An 18,248-nucleotide genomic window follows, 5' to 3' on the forward strand; every position below is an offset into this window, starting at 1 on the left:
TTTGCCTCCTAGAGACAAATTCCTGTGTGAAGATAATCAGCATGAGTAAATGTGATGAATTGCTTTGAGGCAGACATCAGGTATTTAGCCATTAAAGCATGACTATACTTCAATTTTTATTTGCACTGATATTTAGGAGTTTGACATTGTTTTTAAAGTCAAGTCTACTTAACATCTGGAGATGTACTGGTTAAAATCAGCCAAATTTGCCTTTTCAAGTATCAATTATAATATTACTAGTACTAGTTGTATTTGGCACAGAGGTGATACAGGCACACACTGCCCTGACATGCTTATTTACAGGAAACACATTAGATTTTATAATGAACTCATATCACAATCAATCAAAGTCAATTCAGCAAGTATATACAGTATATCCTCAGCCAATGTTTTTAATGGCCCTTCACAATTTTCAAGATTGATTACACTACTATCACTACTTGACAAGGCCTATGGCCACAGAGAGACTCAGTTGCAGAATGAGCACCCCAAACAGAGATTAGTCCACGATCCAAAAACTTTACTGAAGAGCAGGCACGGTCATACACAAGAAGGCAGTCTGAAAAATCAGGCAAACGAATCCAAAAAGTGCAAGGCAGAGTTCCACAAAAAACAGTGAGACAAAAACAGGTCACACACTGAGGATCCACAAAGAATAAACGCGAGAGAGCAAAGCACACAGTGATAACAATGACAGTCTGGCAAAGGAATGGGCGTGAACCATGGAGTTAAATACTGGCAGTAACAGGTGTGGAGATTATTGGCGGGAAACAGAACAAAGGAACTTGACCGGCAGTGATGAGCCGTGGCAGGAATAAACACAGGTTACAAAATAAAACACGAGGTCCAAGAATATAAACACCGACCTGACACTACATTGACTGGTTAAAACAAATTAAAATTATGCTATAATGACAGGCGTCAAGAGTTTCCACATACTAAATACTGTAACCTCTGTGAAATACCTATGATCACTTGTATTGCATATGGTGGTGTAGTTGTTGGTACTGTGACCTGAAAGCAAGAGAGCTTTTGTGTGGCTTATTCCTGCACGGGTGCCCTCTGAAAGCTCCCTCCTGCTCCCACAGTCCAAAGACATACAACTGGGGATAATAGCAAAGCCATATTTTCTGCGAAAAAGTGCTGGCTTGTATGTATGTGAACATGAATGGTTGTTTGTCTCTTTATGACAAGCCTGTGACAGGCTGGATCTCTGCTGTCATTGTCAGCTTGGAGTGGCTACAGTAGACCCCCTGTAATGATATGGATGCTGTTTGCACTGTTAAGTGGGAGCTCAAGGGGTTTTTCAATCAAGTCTGCAATTGAAATATATTTCTTGTGAGTTGGACATCGAAACAAGTGGCATTTCTCTCCTTTTTCTATTTTAACTATATACAGTTGGACCTGCCCCTGGGATGTTCAGTCTTAAAATTTAAATCCACACAAAGTACAAAGGGTCATTCAAGTAAGTTAAATTTTAAACTCTGTTAGTGTTTGGGGTCTTGAAGTTATTAAATTTGTCCACCCAGCTGAACAACATGTAAATGTATTCCCGGAACAACAGCAGAGCCACTGTCAATAACAGATACAAATAGTTGCACTTTGATTTACAGGGATGCTACAGTCTGGCCTTGGCATTCATTCATTAATTTTCTCTTGCGCTTATTAATTTCCGGGCATTCCCAGTTCACATTTGGTGAGGGCAGGGAACACCCTAACCTTCACCAGTACATCCCAGTGCCAACACACAGAGACAAACAACCACTCACACTCACACTCAGACCTACGGACAATTCCAAGTAATCAATTAACCCAAACATAGGACGGTGAGAGGAAGCCGGAATACCCAGAGGAAACCCATGCAACATGCAAACTCCACACAGAAAGGCTTCCAGCCTGGAAATCAAACTCATGACCCTCTTGCTGTGAGACAACAGTGCTAACCACTATGCTGCTGTGCAGCACCCCTTAGCAAACAGCTGTACTTCAAGAAGCACTGTATGCTGTCTTTACTGATTATTATTGTCATCTGTTCATCATCACAGCAGGCATTAATTTTTGTCACACTGCTCTCTGCTTCATCCTGAATAAATAAACTCAGCATTCTCTATCTGCTTCTTAAATTTTCATTCATAAATCTTCCCTGCATGTTTTATGGAATAAGTGCAACAGTGGCTGCTATGCTTTGATTGGATGTGATGCCAAGAGTTGGAAAACCGGAACTTGCTTTACATAATCAAGTTACCTTGGTCGCACATTGAGAACTTACTGAATATACATGGTAGCTCTTAGGAGAAGGATGTTATATTTCATTAAATGGAAATATAAATCATTCAAATATGCCAAATCCATTTTGCAATTATGGTTATTTTAATTAATTGATTTGTTCCACATTTTAAACACTATTAATGGAGCCCATTAATGATAGAGATCAAAGATATAGATTTAGTGTATAGGTTTACAGACGTATATGTGAGCATGTGTCCTCCTTCTTTGTTTCTCTGTGGAGCTTTTTGTTGAGTGCAAATGCATACAAAAATGCAGGAGAGGCTTTATTAGTTTTGCTTATATAACTAAAAGGACTAGATTTTCAAATGTTTTTTTCATCCATTTGTAAGTTAATATATTGGATTACAAATTTATCTTCGACATTTTAATAGAACCGATTTTCTAGGTACATTTCTCCTATCTCCTGACAATTGTTTTGGTTTAGACTCAAAAGAGTTTTGTGTGTGGTGTATGTGTGGGTGTGTGCCAATTCAATTACGCACATAAGAAAGACAGAAAAATAAAAGTAATACAATTAATAATGATCCTACCCTAACCCCAGATACTGAAATCTGATCACTTGTTGTGAGTAGTTTGAAGCAATTGTTTGAGTTCGATTGGACTTCTCAAAGCTTTTTAAGTGCAAAAGAGGATAAAAATATAATTTAAACAGTTGTAACTTGGCCAGTAGATTCAGACAAAATACATTTCTGGCAAGTTTTATGCAAATCGACAGATCTGCTGATCATGTATAACCAGCTATTGTTTGCTTCTTAATTATTCTTATAAACTCCTACAGACAGTTTGTTTCTTCCTTAAAAACAGAAAAAGAACAGATCTCCCCCCAGTGCACTATATGAATGAAATTAAAAAGTTATTTGCATTCAAATGTTCATAATGTCAGTAATTAGAATTCTAAAGCTGACAATTAAAATCAAAATAAAAAAATTCATGAATCAATGTTTGAATTCTGTAATATGTTAATGATTAAAATATGAATACCATCTGTTTGAAATGTGTTATTGTAGATTCATTGATTCATTCACAAACAATAAGTAATGCTGCCAACAAAGCCTGAAAGTTGCCAGATCATCATGTCAGGTATCCCCTTTATCTCTATTTCTATCAAACAGCCCACGCTTTTGCAGAAAACCCACAAACCGTGCAGCCTGCCAGATTTTCCTATTTAATTCTATGGCGACTAGGACACACTTTTTACAAGCCTGTTTATTCCATGTAACGAGTGAATCGTTCCCATTCTCAAATAAAAGGACACAGTTTAATAGCTGACCTTTAGTTCGTCATTGTTTTACTTTCCCTTTAAGACCATTAGGACTGCACAAGAAAAGGGTTTGTGTTAAACTACTTCTATGGGCCCTAAAGTTTTAATTTCCTTCCAGGCTGTGCAAATATAAATAATCCTCCTCTTCATGTTGAAGGTAACTTGAGGAGCCTTGTTCTTTGGAGAGTGTACTTCCGCAAAGGTAAACATTATGACACATAGCATTCCTTTTGAAAATAAATGTTTCATCCTCCATGTTTGTTGTGAGGCAGTAGAAGCTGTTGTCGTGTAAGTTCAGCAAATAATGGAGCTTTTCAAAAGCACAGTCAAGTCTTGCTAGATTTTCTGTGTATTTTCTTCCCTCGCTCAGTCGCTTCATCTAAATATGTGCTGCAATGCTCGACTTAAAGACAAAATTTTACAGGGCTAGATGGATAACATAATTAAAAAAAAATCTGAATTCTCCTTATGTTAAGATCATATTTGACTTGTTTTCAAAATTAGATGTGAGAAAATGCATTAGATTTTTTTCAAGAATGACATTACATAAATAGAATTATAGAATTTGATAATACATTTTGATCTTTGATCTTAGATCTTGGTTCTGTGTGATTTTATGGGTCCAGTTTTACCCTACAGTAACTGTGGGATGTAAAAGAAGGAGGACATAGAAAATGTTGAGAAACCATCATGAAAAAAACAAAAAGAGCTATTATATAATTATAAAATATGTATCCATAATATATATATATAAACCTATCATAACCTTTAAATAATAATGTGTCCTGTCGTCCTCCAGCTCTATCAGAGTACACAGGGTGAGACTTTCTAAAGCTTTATTTCACATATCACAACACCTGGAAACACATAAACACAGGTCTGTTAGGTGAGCAGTCTCAAATGTGCTATACAGAATCAGACATAATTTATTAATCTACGAAGGGAAATTCTGCTGTTTGGTATCTTGTCTTCTAAGTGGTTGTGGAGTCTGATGGCAGTGGGAATGAATGATTTTCTGTATCTTTCCGTCTTCCATTATAGATGGATAACCTTTCTTGATTGTTTGCTTTATGTGCAGCATCTTTCTCCAGATGTCCTATGATCTGAACCTCCTTAAGACAAAGAGATGGCTCTGCCCCTTTCTCTAGAGTGCATGTACATTTGGGGACCAGTCCAACTTGTTGCCCTCTCTGGCTGAAGCTGAGTTTTGACTTTTGTAAATTTGCAAAGATGAAGTAAAAGAAGTAGCAGCAGTGGAAGTAGAGACATTGGTTTCGTGTGGCTGCAGGGTCAAATTTGTTGAAGAACTCACTCACTCTTCTTCATCCGCTTCATCCGTATCCAGGTTGCGAGCTGCTGGAGCCAATCCCAGCTCGCAAGGGGCGGGTTACACCTTGGACAGGTTGCCAGTCCATCGCAGGGCCAATACACAAAGACAAACAACCGCTCACACTCACATTCACACCTACGGTCTGAATTCACCTACTATCAACACCTGTTGAAGAACTGTTTGAGTTAATTTTGTTCTATCCACGTTACCCATTAAGCACTGCCTTTTGTTTTTATTGTAGTCAGTGATGGTTTTGATTACTCTCCATGCCTCATGGATGTGCCGTAAATACCTCTTTATTTTCTCTCTTATTCTTTGTCACCATCTCTAAAAGCCACTTTTTTTGATTGAGGCTTGCCCTGATGTTGTCTGTGATCCAGGGTTTATTACTTGAGAAACAGCATTCAGTCTTTGTAGCTATGACAATGTCTTTACAGAAGTTGATGTACTTAGTAAAACAATCAACCTGACTGTTGATGTATATACATTTCCCAAAAGCTTCCAGGAGCACATTGAAATGGTCCCTTGGAGTCTCACTCACCTCAGGTGTCCATTTCCTGACTCTGTGGGTAGTTCCTCATTGTACAGGATTTATAACAAGTCTGCAAAATAACAAGGTTGTGATCGGACCTGCCAGGTGGAGGTGAGGCAGTAGCTTCTTTGATATTGGGATAAAGCAGATCAAGTGTGTTATTTTTTCTGGAAGAACAGTTAAACTGTGTAGATCCAGTCAGGTGGGAGGAGAGGAAATATGACTCAAGTCTCCAGATATTACTATGAGTGCTTCAGGATGTTCAGGCACCTGGCAGCAGCTTCATGGATGACATCACGTGGAGCATCAGCATTTACCTTGAGAGGCAGTGTAAACAAGGATTGTTCTGTTATGACTGAACCCCCATACTCTGGTCTCAGACCAACTGCCGATATTTCAATGTCTGGACAGTATATCTTCTCTTTGACAGAGATATGAGTAAGGAAACATCATCTTAGGTTCACAAATAAAGCCAGTCCTCCACCTTTAATCTGGCTAGTAGCTTTAGAATTTCCATCTGAACATATCAGAGTGAAGCCAGGTAGTTGGACACAGGATTCTGACTGCACTCACAATAATATAATAATAATTAAAAAATAAAATAAATAAAGCATCAATCACAGACAACAGATAAAATAATTGAACAGTGGATATCAATTAAAATAAAGGCAAATAAAACCTCCAATACCTATTGAAATACAAAAACAACTGGCAAGTTTTAAGTTTTACTAGTCTAGTGCACTAGTCACCGAGGCCGAGGAGATCTGGACAGTGTTCATATGGATGTAATGATTCCAAAGCTACAGAATTATCCCCACCTGTTCCCATGCAATATGTAAATTGTAGGGATTGTATAATTCAATGTGTGCCAGGAAAGAATTAGCAAATAGCCAAGTGATTTATTTTGGACACAAACGCCTGGAGCAGCAAGTTGTCAGTTTGATACCTTGGGAAGTTTTTCCTTTTTTTTATTATTTTTGATGAATGTCTTTCTCTGACCCTTAGTCCGCAAATTTCACGTTTTCTTTTTCCTGCTCTCCTATCCAATAATGGGAGAAGTCTATAACCCTGGTGACATTCATCCATGGGGACTTTCCATTCCGTCAGAATGAAACTAAAATTCTTAATACACCTTTGTCTTTACATGTTACTACCTTGAAACTCCTGTTTGAGTCACTTGGTATTCCATAATTTACATTTAAAAGTTCCTTTCAAGCTCCTTTGTCATCAGCCTAATTGCTGATTCTCCTTTATTTGCTGCCTCATTTCCCTGATGTTCCCTTATGCCCTCATTTCCACTAATGCAGCGGCACTGACAACACACATTTTTTATCTTTTTTTTTTTTTTTGCAAGGACATGTTAATGTGTGAACTTAAAATTTCTTGTTTTTTACTATTTACTATGTAGGCTGTGTTTTGCTCTGGGCTGAACAAACACCATTGACTGTGTGAAGCGCCCTGGATGATGTGCTATATGGTCTGTGTGTGATAACTTGTGTTGAGACCTGCAGACTAATCAGCCAGATGCTGAGGCTTTGTGCACTAAATTCATCTTCGCACATCTGTGAGTCGACTTAAACTTCGGGATATTTTGGATTTAAAAAAGACTATTTTCCCAGCTCATGCAAGCTTGTGCCAAATTTATAACGTCCGTTAATTATAATGAAAAAAAAAAAAAAAATACTGGCACACAAAACTGAAATGTTGTTCCATTCTTTCGCTGATACCATCAATACATTTTCTGCCAAATGCTGGTGTTAAGAGGGATAAATACCCCAGTGCATTCTGAGTCAAATTTTCGTTTTCATTAAATTTATATTATGCAGTTTCCCTGCTGAAAAAAAAAAATAAATATAATACAGCTCTTACATTACTGTTTTAACCCTGCTGCTCCTCACTGTTAAATGGATCTGCAGAAAATATTTGCAGTAGGGAAAAGACGTAAAGACGTGAATTAGAACAATGCTGAAGTGAATTGATAACGCTCCTTATATCTGATCTCAGAATAGCTCCCTGTTATGGGAGTTGATTTCAGACACATTACTGTTGCTATGAGACAGCACAGCAGCATAGTGGTTAGCACTGTTGTCTCACAACAAGAAGGTCTCGGTTGGATTCCCAGCCTGGGATTTTCTGTGTGGAGTTTGCATGTTCTTTTTGTGCTTGTGTGGATTTTCCCTGGGTACTCCCATTTTAATTGGTAAACTCTAAACTGACCATAGGCATAATTGTGAGTGTGAGTGGTTGTTCATCTCTGTCTCTGTGTGTTGGCCCTGAAATGGACTGGCAACCTGTCGAGGGTGTACTGTTGCCCAGCTGGGATTGGCTCCAGCAACCCCTGCGATCCTGAAATGGATAAGTAGAAGACAAATTAATGAATTACTGAAGCTATTTCCACTGATTAGTTTCCAGCTTTAATGTACAGATTTCTAACAAGTATCTTGACCTTTTTACTGGCAAATAACACAAAAAATCACTTTGGCTGTTTTAAGCGAGGCACTCCACTATCTCAGCTGCAGAAAATGAATTCAACACTGGCACAAATTAAACTTTTGGCTAATGTGTGATGAAGGTTCCCATCTGTATGTTAGGGAGAGGAAGCACTGTTTTAATATGATTCTTGATATTAGCCACATATTTCTTTGTCACCTTTATGGCAATACATCAAGTCACACCCAAACTCTCTTCGTGTTCACATCAATGTAATTTATCACAAACACAGGGATTATAGTGCCTTTATTGTCATACATTTACTTTATCTGAAAATGTTAATGTGATGTATACTGTTTGAAACTATATGAGGCTTATGTGAATAAATATTTGACCTTGTAGATACAGAGAACAAAGTATTCTTATGAACCACATAAGCATGCCAGTTTGTGTCCTCTATATGGAACATGGATCATGGTGTAGGTCAGGGTGTGAACTGCTATTTTGAACCCACTTTGTCTCTTTGGGATCAGGGGTAGAAGGTAAGGCCTGTGTGCATATTATCGGTATCTGCTCATCCTGATCTGATCTAATGTGCAGTACTTGTGCATGTGCATACAATATGTTTGCCTGTGGAGAAAAATGGTTCTGTATTGTGTGGACTGGTATAAATTAAAATATTCGCCATTTGCCCTCGCACCTATTTGCTCACACAACCAAGGTCACAGCCAATCAGAGTGTCTCATTCATGGGTCTTACTTTCAGCTGCCTGTATATCCAAAGTCTATGGGATCAATGGGATCAATCTTACATTTATCTGATCTCAGAGTGAGGAGTTGGTCATTGAGCATTACAGGCTTTTGAGCTGTTTTTTCATCATTATTGCCCAAAGGAGTCAGCAGAATTCCTGATGAGATAAAGACACACACTTCAAATCAGCTCTAGAACAACACAAACACGTGTGGAACTATGGAAGTTTAAACTGGCATTTAATATTTTTGTCCAAAGTTTAAGTTTCTCTAAAAGAGATAGACTACTTAGCTGTAGCCCTAAATCTCTGATATCTGTCTCTTTTTCTCCCCCTTTGTTTCAATCAGATGCAACGTGGACAACAAAGTATCACGAGTGGCGTGGCTCAACCGCACCACCATTCTGTTCGCAGGAAATGACAAATGGTCCCAGGATCCTCGGGTCACCCTGATGGACAATACAACCATCACAGAGTACAGCATCAAGATCCAAAACGTTGACATCCATGATGAGGGGCCCTATATCTGCTCCATCCTTATGAACAAGAAACCAAAATCCATAAAAGTGCATCTCATCGTTCAAGGTAAGTTGTAGCTGCCTGCTCAGTGGCTTTCCGTGACTGTATTCAGCTGTAGCAAATAACCAAAGTGTCAATAAAGGTCAGAGCTGTAGCAGCAGGGGCGATGATTCATTGCAGTTTGGATGCTTTTTTTTTATTTTATTTTTTTCAGGTGAAATAATGTGAACTTAAAGTCTTGAGACAAACCAAAAAAAGAAGAAATCTCCCCCTCCGCTGTATTAGGATGTTTTGATAAGACTGAATGCACTGAGCATTATACCTGGTGATGAAACCAAGATGCCATCTGGATTTCATTTCAAATCGGTGATAGGTATTGATTTAGGGCACAGTCCCCGGGAAAATGTCCCAGCTCAGTTTCATTGCAAACTTTTACTAAATCCACTGTCGACACTGAGACTTTTATGATGAAATAATTTTCCTTCATGGTGAGTTTCCACAAACAATAAGTACTGCCTCCGCGTCTGCAGCTGAGATATATTTATATCTGCACTAAACACACATATAATTAATAACCTGATTAAATAGCTGTGTCAAAAAACCAAAAAGAGAACCAAGAGAAGAGTGCAGAAAACCCCTGAGTTGATGCAAATTTAACAATTTTGGCACAAAAATATGGCACTAGTTTAGAAAAATTTATAGTTTTTGAATTAACTATGAGTAAATTCATATTTTTTTTTTTGCAAAGATATCTTATTAAAAATAATTGACATGAGCTGATTCAACGAGATGACTTTCACTTTGATTAAATAATAATATTTTTTCCTAATGGATAATTCACAATGATGTCATTAACTCTTAATCAATGGCAAGAAGCATCAGTACATTGTTTTAGTTATATATAAAAAAAAAAAAGAACGACAAAAAAAAAAAAAGGATTAACTCCCAGATATCTTGTCTCACACAGACCAGAGGTGAAGCAGCTCTAATTATACTTTACTCAGGATTTTATCTTTTTTCTGCCTCAACAGTTAAGACACATGTGAGGGCAATAGATGTCTGTCAGTGGAGTGAGGGGCCTGCCCCCGGCATCTCAGTTAGGGATGGAGATTGCAAGCGATTACAACTTCAGCTCAGCTTTATTTATACAGCACTTTTCATGCAAATAGCTAGGCCAAAGTACAAAGTACTAGCAGGATTACAACACACACAAAAATTATGTGAGATTAAAATTCACAACCGTAAATTAGTAACGATGAATAAAACCTAATAATGAATTCAAGAGCTGGGGTAAAGGGAGACATAAAAAATAATGAATAATAGTTAAAGAGTAAACGCTAAAAGCTATCAGTAATACAGCAGATTCTTCTTGCAAACGGCAAATTAAAATTGTCTGAGTGGTTTCAACCATCAACCTTCTTCTGTCCCTGGGCAGAAATATCTTTGACTCCCTTTGGAGAGACATAAGTGTGTTTTCCATGTGAACATTAAATTTGACACAATCTTTCACTTGGACTCATGAACTGGTTAGACTTTGATGGACAAGGTCAAAGGTCAAGATAAGTTTGACAATACATTCATACATGTTTTTGCATGCTTACTACATTCTGTGGTAAGCATGACACATGGTTAAAGGTCAAGGTCACATATGGCTGACTGATTGGCTCAGGGAGACATAAGATTCTTCCAGCGTTGTGCTTTTTTTGTGCATATGAATTATGATGATAACTGTGATGACACTAGTTAAGCAGACCTTGCTGTTGTCAAATTGAGTAGCGGGATAGGCCTGCACTGAAATTGCACGACCAAGTATTTTTCCCACCCTGACACTACTGGGCCCTACAGGGGTCTAATGCTGCGGTGACCTGATTAAACAAACTGATAAATTAAGAGACAACATGGAATTTCAGCCACCGACCAAATTCTGTGAGTATTTTATTTTGTTGAGAAACCTCTGAACATTGGGCCACAGATTTGTGTCACACCCTGCACTGATAAGTGAATGAATACAGAACATTGTCCCACCTCCAGGGCAAAGACAGATCAGGTGGTCCATTGAGGACATTAGTGGTCTCTTTCATCCCCATGGGTGCTCTCCTCTCTAGCACTTCAGAAATGTAGATTGGTGTTGAACCCACACACAGGAAAGGACTCTGGAGGCTAACATCAATCAGCTCAGTGACCTTGTCAGCTGATACCCTCAGGAATATGGGGCACCTGCTTCCATTGTGACTGCACACTGGGAGAGGACTGACTGCAGTGAAGCCGTGCTGTTGAAAGGAATGACATCTTGGAGTGTCTTGGGTGTTTGCCTAGGATTGCACGTGACTCTCAATCAACATTAAGTGGTAGCTACATTGCAACTATCACTTCATTCCTGGTCTCTCTGGTTTAGAACGTTGCAGAGGATCATTGATAAAATCAGAAATGTCAGAAATGTCATCTTCATCTTTTGTGTAACTTTAACTGTGATTAGGTAGTTTATGCTGTTTTAAACTTAAGACAACATTTTCTTTCTCTAATATTAAAATAATAAGCAATATGATATGTCTGTCCACCTGTAAAGTACTCATCTATATGGCATCTGTCCCTAATCTGAAGTTCTAGCAATAATAAGGGAAGGAAATAGAAAACTGCAGTGATCTAGTTTATAGATCGACAAAGTCCATGTAAGGAGTAGATTGAGGTGGATTGATGGATCAATGAAAGACAAGAATAAGACATAGGAGATCAGTGTTTGATTCACATTTACCCAGTTGTTGTGACACCCTAATGAATATTATTATTGTAACTATGAGGAATCAGCTAGTCGTCCATATCTCGACTGCATCTGGTCCAGATGAGGCTTGGATCTTGGTTCCAGGGGGAGAGTATCCATCATCCTGGTCCCAGGATCCTCTTCACGGGGTCCCATTTAATTTTAGAAGATATTTCAAGGTTCTATTGTTTGTTTTCTCAAGCCTTCACTGCTTCAATCCTCTGCCTCCAACATCGCAGACCACACAGCCACAGCAACTACCTTTCAACACAGAGGTGTTCCATGATGGACACCACTGTGCATATCTATCACATCTGCCCCATCCATGTACCAGGTTCATTGTTTCTACCACTAGCTTTGTCAAAGTTTCAGTGACCATTCATTCATTCAGTCATTCATCTTCAACCGTTTATTCATTTCCAGGTCGTGGGTGGTGCTGGAGCCAATACCAGCTCACACTGGGCAAGGGCAGGATACACCCTGGACAGGTCACCAGTCCATCGCAGGCCAACACACAGAGACAAACAACCACTCACACTCACACTCAGACCTACTGACAATTTAGTGTCACCAATTAACCCAAACATGATGTCTTTGGATGGTGGGAGGAAACCCACACAGACACGGGGAGAACATGCAAACTCCACACAGAAAGGGCCCAGGCTGGGAACCAAGCCTGCCGACTCTATGCATACATTTGACCTAGCAGTAAGTCTTATTCACCTTTTGGAAGATTCCTGGATAGATTACTGTACGTAGTCATACAGCAGGTCACAACATTTCCCCACAACCTCTGGACCATAGCGCTGCTCTTCTTCTCGTGTGCTGTACATGGGCTTTTCTTTATGGTTATCACTGATATTAAAGGTGAAGATTGTTTTGGTGATCACATTAAAAATTCCCAGTTGCTGCACACATGTAGCTTACATCACGGTACACTATTCTTCCAGGGAAAATAGTGACTGCCTCATAATGCTTCATTGTGGCTGGTACAGCAGGAAGGTCAGGTGGCATTTGTTTCGCTGCATCCTCCACATCTTGCTCCTATATATAATAGAGTTTCACCTGTGATTGTCCTTCACTCAGAACTTGTTACAGGGGCAATGCCGTTGGGATATGTCAACTGAGAAGCCTGTCAACCCTGCACTTAAGTGTGCGACCTGGAGCACCTTTGCAAGATTCAAAGAAGTTACAGGCTCCTCTTATAAGCCCCTTCTTAAAACGTTTGGTAAAAACAAGATAAAATTGCTGCACTGTTTGTACCAACTGCAGGGCCCATCACTGAAAAAATGTTTGGCTTTCATATCTTGGTGTTTCCTTCTAATTTAATTCAGGATGAGCTCCAGGTTTTGCCATATTGGAAGTAGTCACTTCAGTCTGGATGCTCATACAGTGCAAAAGGAAGCAGAAAAACTTTTTCTCTCTCTCCCCACAAAGTAAAGCCTAGTATACAAAGTAGATTGTTGGTGTGATGCACCAAAGTGAACAGACTGTATTTCAGCATTTGCATCCATAGTTCTCTGTGTAGTCAACATGACATGCACATTCATTTGCAGGGAGGTTCAGCTTCAGGGCCCAGGAGAAAGCATCCTGATGCCTGATGTTGTAGAGATGGTGTCTTAAGTTCTTGAGCAAAGTGGAAAATTATTTCCACCAGCTGTCTCTGTGAGCATTCAAATTCTTTTTTCAAAGTCACTTTTGAAGTTTTTCCACTGTCATATTTGTGCTATTGATCTACAGTGACCCACTGATGGTTAAAAGATGCTCTATAGTGGTTTGTGAGTGGGTAGGTATTATTGCTGCACTTTATGTTGTTTGCATATTGCATATGTTTGCATATACATGTTTCGTGATCTGCCAGTGTTGGCTGGAGAACCCATTAGGACTGAAGTGTTCAAAACAGAGACTATGATAAAAGTTGTAGCAGCAGACATTTTCCTTTGTTCAGTCCCCCCCCCGCCCCCTCTTGAAAATCTGAATGCTTCCTGTGCCATTTTCGGTAACTTGTATTTTTGTCTTTACTTCTGCTGTAATTTTTCAGCGAGTCTCTTTCCTTGGATTTGCATACTTGGAGCGTACCTCCAAAGTTACTGCTGTATGGAACAACATAGTTTTCTTTAGGAGTGTATGTGAGACATGTGAAGGATTTTGTTGTTTTTGGATCTTGGTAATTGGTGGTGCTTTTTCTATTCCCTGTAGGGTTTTTTTTTTTTTTTTTTTTGCTTTCTGGTTGACTTTTCACAACTTATATTGTTTTTGCATTTGTGTAATTACAATAGATTTAAACCAGGCAGCCCTTCTATTCAAAGATCATGTGATCAAAGATCAAAAAAAAAAAAAAAAAAAGCTTTGGTAACAGGGTTGCATATACATTGTGGGGCTGGCATTTATTACAGAATTACTATTCTTTCAAATTTGTTGATGATTTTAAAAATGTTTTAACAATCACAAAGGACATATATAAACTAGGTCTGTCAAACAATTAAAATTTTTAATCACATTAATCTCGTGACCCTGTGGATTAATTGACATTAATCACGACTAATATTCATTCAGTATTAATTGTGTTTCATTTTGTCAGGGCAAAAAAACTCATGAAAGAAGGGAATATATAAATAATTAACATGTGTTTATTTAAACCAGAGAGCAGATGTGGTGTCCAGATTGCAATATATAAATAAATAAATACATGAAAACCACATCATAGTTAGAAACCGCTTATTCTTTTTTTTGTAAACAAACAAATATCCACATAAATGTAGCCCTCTTATTCATCTTTTAGCCAGCAGCTGAGAAAGACTCTCTTGTTTATTTGTATCGGAGAGCAGCGCTGACCACTTCCTATGTACAAGGTTATCTGGAGTGGTGACACATCTGCACTCCCATCTTGGACTGCAACTTATGGCAACTCCATTTTGACAATCTTCATTAGCACACTGCTCAATGTGTGAGGTTATTGAGAGGCATTTTTTTTTTTTTTCAATTTTAATCAAATTAATCTGGATAGTACTATAATACTTGATGTTCAATTTGGTCATCAAGAAGATGGGACAAGAGGAAATTGACAATTCAGGGGATGTTTCTCAAAGTATAATTTCATTTTGTCTCAGACAAGAGTAATACAACCATCAACTGTATTTTTTAGTGTATTGTGCATGATTTATTTGAAATTTCAAATCAAATCAAATGAAATCAGATTTATTTGTATAGCACCAAATCATGACAAAGCTACATCAAGGCACTTTACATATAGAGCAGGTCTAGACCAAACTCTTATAAATTTATTGAAAGAGACCCAACAAACCAAATTTCATGGGTGAGACAGAAAATTGCCTCCAATTCTGGACTGACCCTGTTCTACATGCAAAACTCTGCATTTAATGTGACCTCACTTAGCACTAAGCACATCTTGAACTCTTTTGGGGAGGTTTTCCTGACATTTTCTGAAGTAATCTTCTAGTATACTATACCAGGCTTTTTCAGCACTTCACTTAGACCTTATTTACAGTAGATGCAGGTATTTTCTTTCTCCGTCCAAGTGATAGCCATTGTGCCTGCATAATATTTTAGCCTGGAATCTGTAGATGCCAGTCTATGACCTTTCACTGTTTCATCAGCTGTTTTTTCTCTCCAAATATGATTTCACTGCATTAGCAGTGTGCTTGGAATCAATAGCATGCTGAAAAATAAAATTGTTCCTGATCAGACACTTTCTAGAAAGAGTGGCATAATGCATTAAAACCTGTCTGTTCTTTTCAGCTTTCATGAGCCAGTCAATCCAGACAATATTACCAACACCACTGACAGAAATGCAGACGCAAACCAGGTCATACCTTCCACCATGTTTCAATGAAGACTGCAAGCTTGAACTTGACCCCAGCATTTCAAGCTTGGATTTGATACTCCATAACACGTTTTAAATGATTTTCATCCCAATCGTTGTAAGATTTTGCATATTTTAGCCTTTTCACTCTGTTCCCCTTCAGAAAAAATTGTTTATTGGCTGTTACTCTTCAACAAAAACCATTTCTGATATACTTTCTTCACACTGTAGATGGGTCAACTTGGTATCCTTGGTTTGAAGTTGCCTAATGCTGAGCCAGGTCCTTGCTGGACTTCTTCTGGTCTCTCAAATAAGAAACTTTTTGTCAGATTTTACAAGTTTTCTTCGCCTCCCATCTCCTTTTTTGTCCTTGACAGAACAGTACGAATCTGAACCCAAATGCATGACTCAAGACACAATGTAGCAAATTAATAAATGTTTATTTACAAAGTTCAACAAAAAAAACACTTGAGGAAACAAACTGATATGAAATGAACAGCAAAAGTAGCAACAAAAGATGTAAGCAAATTCTTGGAAATCACTATAGAACTAGAAACAAATGTGCCAGAGAATGCTTGGAGAAAACTAGCCAAAGTAGCAACACAAATCAGAAAACTAGTCAAGGCAAAGGACATGGACTTAACTGTGAGATGGCTGAATTGTAGGACATGAACACACAATGTATAGGGAACTGGTGAACACAATCTCAAAGGAGGAAAGACAATCAGACTGGCACAAGAGGAAGGGCAAGCAAACTGAAACAAAGGAGTGTAAGAATTTCAAAATAAAAGAGGAAATGACAACACTGAGACAATATAACCTCAACTTTCAGGAGCAACAGTCCTTGACTGACCTTGAGCATCATATCTTGAGGGTCCAGTTTGTTTGCTGATTTCCCTTTGAGCGTGATCTTGCTGATGCAAAATTCTCATTTCATGTATGTTAAATTATGTGAACTTTGGCATTTCGAATGGAACTGTGATTGAAAGTTGGTCTTATACATCTTAACAAAGTTCCAATGAGTTAAACTCACATATGGATATGTAATGCTCAAGCATGGCTTCCATGGGTTTCTTGTAAAAGACCTTTTTCTCAGCAAGTAGTAGGATAAATGTTGTCAATGACATTAATTAGGGCTCCATTCCATTTTGGTATAAGAGAGCCAGTTTCCTCCTGTGGCTCAAGTGTAAAGGAAGGTCATACTAAATGTCACTTTAGCCTATAGAATCCTTTTTTTCCTTTTTCTCCACAATCCATATACATTTCCTGCATTTCTGGTTGTATTCTAATATAGATTCAATATAAATATAAATCATCACTCTAGCTGAAATAACATCCAAATCACAAAATTTTCCTAAACATGTAAAACCAAGTCACTATTCTTATAATGATGTTCAACACCATGGCTATTATAGTTAGGTGCAGTACCGTACTGACCATGAAGATAGTCCTGTGACTCCTTGCAGAGGGTTGAAACATACAGCCTGGACTGGAGAATCGTGGAATACAATGCCTCTTTAGTACAGTAAGGAACCACAGTAAAGCTGCTGCTGTTATATACTACCATCCTACATGTGTCACTTTTTTCCATATCATAGCCACATTCAATCCATGTAAAATATAAAAGTCCAAACACACACTGTACACACACCCATACACCGGGTATTAGGACTCAGAACAGAGGAACCCAAAAGCATGAACAGAGAGTAGTAAGTCCAACAGGCTTTAATCAGAATCAAACAGGCAGACCAGGCAGAATAATCCAGGGGCTAGGGAAAAACTCTAAACCGGGTAGACAGGCAGGGTTCAGGGATCAGACAGGCAAGTAGGTGAAGAATGCTAGGCAGGAAAACACACTAGACAATCTGGCAGAGAGCAGGTGAAAGTGGACTAGTATAAGTATAGGAGATCAACTCCATGAACTTCATGCAACAACATGTTCCTGCCTACACCCCCCCCCCCCTCCAATGCCTCTCTCTCTCTCTCTCTCTCTCTCTCTCTCTCTCTCTCTCTCTCTCTCTCTCTTTCTCTCTCTCTCTCTCTCTCCCACTCTCAACCCAATCGGTCGAGGCAGATGGCCGCCCCCCCTGAGCCTGGTTCGGCTCGAGGTTTCTGCCTCTTAAAGGAAGTTTTTCCTTGCCACTGTTGCCAAGTGCTTGCTCATCGGGGGATCTGTTGGGTCTCTTTAAATAAATTTATAAAGAGTTTGGTCTAGACCTGCTCTATATGTAAAGTGCCTAGATGTAACTTTGTTATGATTTGGCGCTATACAAATAAATCTGATTTGATTTGATTTGATTTGATAGGGGGATGGTCCTCAGGTGGGAAGATGGGTGGAGCAAACCAGGTGCAGGGAATGAAGGTGATTGCCAGGCAGGTGGGTGTGTCAAGAACTGCAAATACAGAAGAGAGAGAGGTCAAGTGGATGTCACCGTGACACAGGGGGGCTAAAAAAGGAATGAAGACCTCCTATTTTTGCCTCTGGTTGTAGATTTATCCCTACTTTGGGTTGCCTGTATGACACCAGTTTATAGTATTCAAGGTGGCTTTTCATCAAC

General features: G+C 38.8%; 1 protein-coding gene across 4 annotated transcripts in view; it reads left to right on the forward strand.

The window, feature by feature from the left end:
- The window catches only part of opcml (opioid binding protein/cell adhesion molecule-like), a 325,179-nt gene that overhangs the window by 219,048 nt on the left and 87,883 nt on the right, over positions 1 to 18,248 (forward strand). For all 4 annotated transcript variants that reach the window (XM_029519017.1, XM_029519018.1, XM_029519016.1 and 1 more), the window contains one exon: positions 8,940 to 9,175. In XM_029519017.1, the coding sequence (XP_029374877.1) occupies positions 8,940 to 9,175 (236 nt within the window). The remainder of the gene's footprint in view (positions 1 to 8,939; positions 9,176 to 18,248) is intronic.

This window comes from Echeneis naucrates, chromosome 14 (assembly GCF_900963305.1).
Source record: "Echeneis naucrates chromosome 14, fEcheNa1.1, whole genome shotgun sequence".
Taxonomy (NCBI): domain Eukaryota; kingdom Metazoa; phylum Chordata; class Actinopteri; order Carangiformes; family Echeneidae; genus Echeneis; species Echeneis naucrates.